The sequence below is a fragment of the Syngnathus acus genome, chromosome 5, assembly GCF_901709675.1.
Source record: "Syngnathus acus chromosome 5, fSynAcu1.2, whole genome shotgun sequence".
Taxonomy (NCBI): domain Eukaryota; kingdom Metazoa; phylum Chordata; class Actinopteri; order Syngnathiformes; family Syngnathidae; genus Syngnathus; species Syngnathus acus.
In genome coordinates, this window is record NC_051091.1 from 10,597,135 (window position 1) to 10,605,530 (window position 8,396).

At 41.7% G+C, this 8,396-nt stretch overlaps 2 protein-coding genes across 5 annotated transcripts in view; both read right to left on the minus strand.

Moving 5' to 3' along the window:
* kcnab2a (potassium voltage-gated channel, shaker-related subfamily, beta member 2 a) overlaps positions 1-2,918 on the minus strand; it is a 44,339-nt gene extending 41,421 nt beyond the window's left edge. For 2 of the 4 annotated variants that reach the window (XM_037251270.1, XM_037251265.1), the window contains exon 1: positions 2,826-2,918. The gene's annotated coding sequence lies outside the window, so the exon portion shown is untranslated. Of the gene's footprint in view, positions 1-2,043; positions 2,525-2,825 lie in introns of those variants that run through there. The other 2 variants (XM_037251267.1, XM_037251269.1) reach the window with 2 other exon arrangements.
* Positions 2,919-3,731: 813 nt separating this feature from the next.
* On the minus strand, positions 3,732-8,196 carry park7 (parkinson protein 7). Its single transcript, XM_037251271.1, has 6 exons — positions 8,007-8,196; positions 7,332-7,433; positions 7,196-7,255; positions 6,827-6,896; positions 4,550-4,636; positions 3,732-4,224 (listed from the first exon to the last, which is right to left on the minus strand). Exons 1-6 carry the CDS (start codon positions 8,094-8,096, stop codon positions 4,064-4,066), a joined length of 570 nt encoding a protein of 189 aa, XP_037107166.1. The 5' UTR covers positions 8,097-8,196; the 3' UTR covers positions 3,732-4,063.
* Between the last annotated feature and the right edge of the window lie 200 nt (positions 8,197-8,396).

Here is an 8,396-nt window from a genome sequence, read left to right on the forward strand (position 1 = left end):
GTGCGTGCGCGAGTGCAAATGGTTGTTTGTCTCTGTGTGCCCTGCGATCGGCTGGCAACCGGTTCAGGGTGTCCCCTGCCTACTGCCCGTTGACGGTTGGGATAGGCTCCAGCACTCCCGCGACCCCCGTGGGGACTAAGCGGTTCAGAAAATGGATGGATGGATGTTTTTAACATATTCTCCTTAATGTTTGTGAGAAGTCAAGGAAGGCACCTCGTTGAAGTTTCATTATTTTTCGTGGCTGTGGTCTTAAGAACATCATGATGTCAGCGACTTGCATGCAGAACTCCACTAGAAAGGTCACAATGGACATAATTCAACGCTAAATAATCAAATCTTATTAATGGATCATATTCTTAGCTTAGTTTGCTGTCTAAAGAAGTGTAGCTTGATTGACGTCAGCTACTAGTTTTGGAATAGGTATCTTCAAAACAGCTGATGATTGACGTGCCACGTGGGTTGAGGTGATGCATTTGTTCCGTGAGCGAGAACGGCGAGGCGTTAAAATGTCAAGAACCGATTTGCGGCGCAAGACAATAAAAATGTTGACGTTTGATGAAATCATATTCGCTTGTGAACTGCCAATTACTTTTTGAAAAGCATCGACTGAATGGAAGCGAGCCCTCGCTTCCTCGTGTGCGGGCCTATGAAAGTAGGTGATCTAATCAGGAAACGCCAAGCGCTGCTCTAATTGCATCATTAGCTAAAGCCATGACTCAGTCACATTGACTTTTACACCGTCCCCCCCCCCCCTTACTCACCCCGCCCCATCCAGAAATAGGGAGTCAAGCCTCCAGCTCTTCCCTGTATGGGTGCTCAAGCAGAATAATTCTAACATGTTGTGTGCAACAGTGCCAAATGTTAATATTCCAGAAATATCCAACTAATGAGCATTAGCATTTGGATTTGACACAATTTTCTATGGTGCTGTGTTTAAAGTACATTGTCTTTAGTCGTTGGCAATTTTCTGCACCCCCCATCTTGTGTTGAAAGCAATTGTCGCATTTTGTAGATGTTACTAATTTATCTATCTAGCAATATCCATATCCTTTTTTTTCTTCAACTTGCAAAACATTGTGTTGTATGGTGGTGAACACAACTCACTTCACAATAAGTAGCACAATGGAAAACTCTTCAAAAAGAAAGCTTCAAGCGATTTATTGCCATCCTCAATTGAAGTTTACTGTCAAACAATGAGAATAACATGGATTTAAATCCACATCATTTTGCCTTAATAAAGTCTATTTAGTTTAATGCTAACAAAGAGCGCAAAACAGAGCACAAAAACGATTAAATGAGGTTTTCAGTAAATGATAGATCAAAAGCGTCAAAAGAGCACATTTGGGCAATTTACCAGAGGAACAGAAAAAAAACAATCAACAAGGTATTCAGATTAACAACAATATGCCTGAATTTTCAAATTTGAGAAAACAATTTTTTATCTAATCAAATTACAAGGATTTGGTTCCGTCTCTCTTCCAAGCAATTGACCTAATGTGACTATCAGAGGAAATAGGGTTCAATGTCTCAGCAAAACTCTCCGCGTAGTGATCAAGGTTGTTTCCAGCAACTCAAACCACAGAAGACAACTTCATTTCCTGTGAGTGACGTGTTAAAAACTCTGCCTTATTCCTACTTGTTAAGAGCGCATTGAAAAAGACAAATGATGGTTCCTGCCATGCTCACAGAAGCTGTTGAATTTAATTCTTATATATAAAATCTTGAAATTGAAGAGCGCTTTTTTTTTTTTCTCCATCGCTCTATAACCTTCCATTTGAAAAACAATGTGTACCTTTTATATCCACTATAATTAAGTACAAGGCATGTCAGAAAAGTCCCAGGACTGGTGTAACAACAAATCTTTCTAAACAAAAATATGAATTTGCCAAATTCAATTAGATCATCCAGGAGTACATAACTGTGACCTCTGCACTCTGCACCCATTAATTAGTTATTAATCCTTGTATTTTTCATTTATATTGCAAATATCTATCAAGCAATCGACAGAGTTATTCATCAGTATCTAAAGTTAAACAAACTTACCTTCTAACTGTTAAGGTTTGCCAAAGTCAAGATGGCTGACGACAGTGCTCTGCAGGATCCCGTAAGAGGACTTTCAGGTGAACACCTCAGGTAAAGCGCATTAGACTAACAGGGGGAAATGTGTAGTAGCCATTTGAAATATTTTTAGTGGCACCAGTCCTGGAACGACTCTGACACCAAATAAATCTTACTCATCGACTAATTGAATTTTCTGCTATTTTGCTTTGGTGCACAACGTGGACGGCGCGTTGTCCCGTTGTCAAGGTGACGTTTGAACTGGTCACCTGGCCTCTCTGCAGCCCTGAGAACGGAAACCTCCCGAAGCTGACGTCTCCGCGTCGGCTCACATCTGCACGCCAACTCTCCCCCGCGGTAACACACGGTTGACGGGAAAGTGGGGACATCACGTCGAGAGCGCCTTTAGTTTCCCGGACGTGGATGCCACCTCGGGCTTCCCGTTTACGCTCCGTCTGCCCACATCTGATCTGAGCAGAGGATGTCAAACGATGACGATGGGGCCACTTGAAACCACACGGTAAGCTAATCACGGAATGGTGGAGCAAAAATGCTTCGCCGACTTCAACGATCGTCGTTTCAATGACATGAACACGCGTGTACCATGTTTACAGTTGCCGAACCGTGGCTTGACAGTTTCTGTTGCCGTGATTAACGCGGCGTAAATTCACACAGTGTGTTGCAGCGGAGCAAAACATGCAGCATATATGCATTGCACGAAAACACTCAGCACAAGGAAGACATGAGTTAAATGTGTTTACCTTTTAGCGGAATTGTCCTTTTTTGTCTTTATGCCCACTGTGACGAGGAGCGCCTGGTTTGTGTTGCTCTCTTGACACAACTACCACGCGTTGTGAAGAGCCCCGCCTCGTTAAGGCTGCGGGCGAGCAGTCATTGGGCATTCGGAGAACGACTGCAGCCACAGCGAGACTCGCTATTGATCGGGCTCCACGTCAGTCTATTCGGATTCCACTTCCCGCGTTTCTCAGTGGTGCCCCACAATACGTTGCATTCTGCAGCCTATATTTAGGCGACAACAGCCAGTGGGCCAATGCAGGCAATTCACAACTCAAGTCGAGATGACCTCCAGTGTGCAGAGGGCAATTGCATTATTGGAGCTATACAAAACGTTAAGTCATAAGAGGTATACTTTTCTGAAAACCTGTTAATTTCATTTTTGTTTGCAAGAAAAACAAGCAATACATGACTCATCTAGCTCAAATCTTCAACAGTAAGCATTTTATGAAACAAATAGGTAGGAGGACTTACCTTAATTCTGCCAATGGTCAGGGGCAATTAGCTTGATGATGTCATTTATGAGTCAGAGCTTACTTTTTTCTCTCTCGTCGCTGTGGTTTGAGTATCAACCAACCAGGTCGGGATTTGAGGAAGACCTTTTCCCCATATTATCAAAACACTTAACTGTGCATCAGTGTTCCCTTCTCAAGGTTTCTTCCAGATTTGTGACCATTTACCATGAGGCACTTTGAGACTTTCCTGATTTATTAAAAAAAAAAAAAAGATATTTTCTCAAGATGCCTTTACATTTTTCCTTAGGTTATCTGTAATTTATTATTTGTGAATTGATTTTTCCAAACCTCGGGGAGTGAGGACAGAAAAATGTCGACCACTTCTGGATTAACCCAAATAAAGAATGAGCAATGTGAAACAAATTGCTGTCACACCTACTTTATTGAAGGTTATTCAGAAATCCTGTTCTTTGCAGTGATTAGTCATCTTATAGTATCATCGGGTAAATCTGGATATTTTTCCCCTTTTAGGAGCTATTTCAGTTTTTTATGAAGTTCTCAAATTTAGTGGTTTCTCATTTCTTTTACCGAAATTAGCTGAATAACAATTAGACCCCAAATTGAGTATTTTTGTATCCGTAAACTGAAGCAGAAAATGGATGAAAAAATAATGCCAGAATTTTACAATTGAACTCAGCAGATTGCGCGGGCGTGCCCAGAGTTGCGGCCTGCGAGCGGATGTGAAGCTCACTCACTCACTCTTTCATAACGAGCGGAGCCTTGACTTGAGCGGCAACCTCAGCCCCCAGAAGCTCCTCTACGATTGCCAGGGCGAATTCGAAACAGGTTCCGGGCCCACGGCTGGTGATGTAATGGCCATCCTTCTGCACTCGAGCCTCGGAATATTTATAGTGATCTAAAAACAGACAAAAGAGAAACACTTGGGATGAGGAGGGAGGGAGGAACTCGTGCAACAGGCCGAGAAGTTCTGGAGACCACCACACTGAAAGGGTGGCCACATGCCAATACAAATAACCTAGTTTCTTACTACTATCTTCTGTCAAAATTCTCCGACTGAATTCACCTCTTGCGTATACCTGTGTGACAGCGCCCCCTGCTGTTTCAGTCTTTACTCAACTAAACATGTTGAGCAATGTGAAAAGTATAAATATAAAAAATATTAACAGGACTCGCTGCCCTTTTTTGTAGCCATTTGGAATTAGGTTAGATTTGAATCTCACCTCCAGCCATCATCTTGTCCTTCATAGCCGGATGTGTGGTCACTGTGCTGCCGTAGCCGATGCCATGCGCCAAAAGGGCTGTGGGACCTGCGGCGCCAAGAGGAAGCAAAGCTGTTAGGGTTCATAAATGTTCCGCTGTAAAATGACTCATCGGTCATTTGTGTGATGCGCATTGGTCCGGTGTGTCGCTCAAATGCAATTTGGATAATACAAAATCACTGATTGTGGTATGCAAGTACAATCAAACCTCCAAATTCAACACAGACAATTACAGCACACTGATTGATAATTTTTTTTTTTTAATTTCATAAACTAACATGATATATTTGTATTGCTCATTTCTGCATTTTTTTAACCCTGTAAAGTGACCCTGAGTGAAATAAAAGGCAAACAAATTGTAATTACCGTTTTTTCCCATGTATAATGCGCAAAATTTAACGAATTTATTGTCCTAAAATCTGGGGTGCGCATTATACATGGGTACAATTCTTTTTTTTTTTTTCTTTTTTTTTTTAAGAAACTCTCCCTCGAAATAAAACTTGAAATCACCTTTCTTGTTTGTTGTCAATCGCGCATCGCATTCAGCCATCCTGCCCAACACACTTAGTCAGTAAAATTCATAATTGACGACACATCGTTTGATGCGATGATGCAATCCTTGATGGTGTGTTATTGTCAAATATTGTTTGTTTTTTAATCTCCATCGCAAACCGGATATCATACGGAGGCCGCCATTACAGATGCGCAGAACGGATGCGCAAGACACGTCAGCTATATAAAGAGCGAGAGTTCAGTTCTCTACCTAAATGCGTATTACAGGTAATATTTTATTTCACAACACTTTGCCTTGTTCCTTTCTTCTCTGCTGTTCACTTCAAACACGCTCCATACGAACACAATGCTCTCGTATCAGACGCTTGCTCGATCACCTGCTCGTTTGCTGTCACAATGTACCCTACACAAATCCGAAACATTTCTTCGCTATCGAGTTTGCTAGCGCATGCGCAGTGATACTGACCAGCAGAATAACATCCGGTTGTTCCCAAAGATGATCTTTTTTTTTTAAATAATTTTACGTTTACGGACTTAAGTAGGAGTCAAAATTTGGGTGCGTATTATACATGGGTACAGGCTTTTTTCCAGCATCGACATGCCATTTTTAGGGTGCGTATTATACATGGGGGCGCATTATACATGGAAAAAACGGTACTATACCCTTTTCCTGCCTTGCCACAATGAGACAATAAAAAACAAAAACAAAAAGGGAGTGTCGGAGGACACTGAATGCTGCTGCATTACCTTTGGCAGAGGCCGAGCACTGCAGTGAGCTCATCGAAAAACTGTTAATAAATAGAAAGTTATTGATTATGCCCCTTGGCGGCCTTCCCATGCAGTCTAATTATTACACTTTCTCCTGGCAGGACTGCAGACTGCAAACGACTCTTATTACGACTAATACTTACTCAGTCTTACTAAAAGGCAGACATGAGAGATGAGCCATTATCATTAGAATAATCACAATTTTTATGGATGCAAACATAATCAGTCATGCAGAAAAAAATAAAATAAAAATCTTTAAAGTCAGGGCCACATGCCGGCAAGGGACCGTCTTACTGGCAGCTTCATTAAACTGCCAGTTCCTGTGAGTGTTGCGGCCATTTTCTAGGACACCCTTCAATCTACTTTGCCTTAATATTGGTCACTGTAGTCTCTTGTCATAATGTCCTTTGAGTGTCCTCATTCTCTCAAGTCAAGTAAAACCTCTTAACATTTAAAGTCAACCATAAAAGGTTAGATTTACAATGCCGCTCCAAGTTCCCAGTCCTGATTTAATGCCTATTTATGCTACTGTAATAGGCAAGACCATATTGTGCATAGTATATACTTGAAACCTGCAAAATATGATCATGTATGGTTCCAAACAGTGATTGCAGTCACTTTTAGGAAAAGCGCGGTGACAAACTGGAAGTGGTGCGTATTATTCAATTTAAAGTGAAGTGGTGCGTATTATTCAATTTAAAGTGTTTTAAAGTGCACACTTACGTGCACCCCCATCAATAGTCGTCATTATAAACAATAAAAAGTTCAAAGTGGTGTAAAACAACTCTTTCTACCCCAGAATATAGCATAGATTGCTTGATTTTATTTGATCCATCAGTTATGCAGCTGTTTGGGAATCAACTCAGCAGAATTTGTAAGGACTTTTGACACAGCAACAAACTGGCGGGATATGTGCAAGGGTGTGAGAAACTGTCGTCTGTTTTTTGCTGACTGCACCTGCACAGATGGCCGCAATAAGGCCTTTCCTGCCATCTTGGTCCTTCAGCACCTCGCTCACAGCAGGAGACTGCAAAAGAGCGAGAGAGCATGACTGGAGTAAGAAGATGCAGTTCATCACAGTGAATTTAGCATTTGTGACTTTACATATTTGCATATTTTGGGGGGCCTATTTTTATTTGCTAAGAATTTGGTCAATGCAGTTTTTGTGCACAGGCCAAAGTAATTATTTTGGCGCCATCTGGTGGATATCTGGTGTTCAGTTTTTCTTTTTGTCTGTGTTTGAGACATTTCTTTGTTGATTGTTCTTGAATTGATTTGATGCACCATCAAAAGTGAAAGTATGCCTTGGTTCTGTAGATTTCTTACCTCTGCAAGGTTTTGTGCCCCTGGCATTCCCCCAGGAAGAAGCACCACGTCAAAGGGGCCCTGAGATAGACGCCACAATAGGACTCAAGGTTTCAGAAGTCTCCACGTCACCATCAAGGAAATCGTTCAGTCTTACCTGTTTTCTGGCATCCTCCAAGCTTGCATCGGGACAGATCATGACATTTCTGCTGCACTGCACGGGCTCTTTACCCGTCAGCCCTGCCAGCGTCACTGTAATCTGCAATGGTATTGTGCACACATCACAAATGTGGCTTCACCTAACATCTTCAGTGTTACATTATTCATCACACATATGTGACGCATCAACTTTCTGGCTTCATGCCATTATTACAGTATGTGGCATTCACTGATTGGGGCATTTTTCGAATGACATAGGCATATGCTGATTTTGCAGCATTATAATAGAACGTATGATTTCAAAGCTTTGTTACAGTAAATACCAAAAAGTGGCATACTAATATACAGTATGTCGCATACAAAGACTCTGTGGCATTATAAAATCGAGTGGGAGTCCCTCATTTATTTGCTTAGTAGTCCGTGGATGGTAATTTAAGACTTTTGACAGTTGACTGTAAAATAGCTCGAGTGTGGTTCACCTTTGACATTTTCGGCTGATCGGTCCTATATTTTTTTTAAAGGCACTTGACACTATAAACTCTGGCGCAAAATATATGCGTTGCAATGATCTGTGCATTGTTACAAGTGTAGTCATCGGGAAAACTTCCAGGATACGTATACAAGCGTTAGCTTGCTAACAGCTAAGAATCAAAGTAGCCTGAAAGTCACAAACCCCGGCCCTTCGCATGATGTCCACCGGGATAACGGTCTCCATCTCCTCCGCACCCTTGGAGAGGATGACCAAGGCTCTTTTTCCGGCCATGACAAAGTTTGCAGCTGGTCAGGTGCAACGGAAGACGCGACGGAAGGAGGATAATTTCAGTGCGAAGTTAGCTTCGGGCAGGGTTGCCAGTCTACGCCACTCTATCCCTCTTTCTACGATGGCAACATGATCTTTTTTTAAACTTTCCTCTTTGGATAAAGTCACATGGTGGCCAAGTAGATCTAGTCTAGATTCCAAATTGTACACGAATCTATTTTAAAAACAGACGCCTTGTTTTAGCATCATTTAAGCAAATTCCTTTATTCTATGAGACGTATTATCTACGAACAAAAATAGCGT

Bases quoted from the DNA above. Each gene is read 5' to 3' on its own strand.
- park7 (XM_037251271.1), bottom strand. From the start codon at position 8,096: ATGGCCGGAAAAAGAGCCTTGGTCATCCTCTCCAAGGGTGCGGAGGAG. The intron at 6,897-7,195 runs GTAAGAAATCTA...GCTCTTTTGCAG, and splicing joins GGGCACAAAACCTTGCAGAG to TCTCCTGCTGTGAGCGAGGT. The intron at 4,225-4,549 runs GTGAGATTCAAA...GTCTGTTTTTAG, and splicing joins GGACAAGATGATGGCTGGAG to ATCACTATAAATATTCCGAG.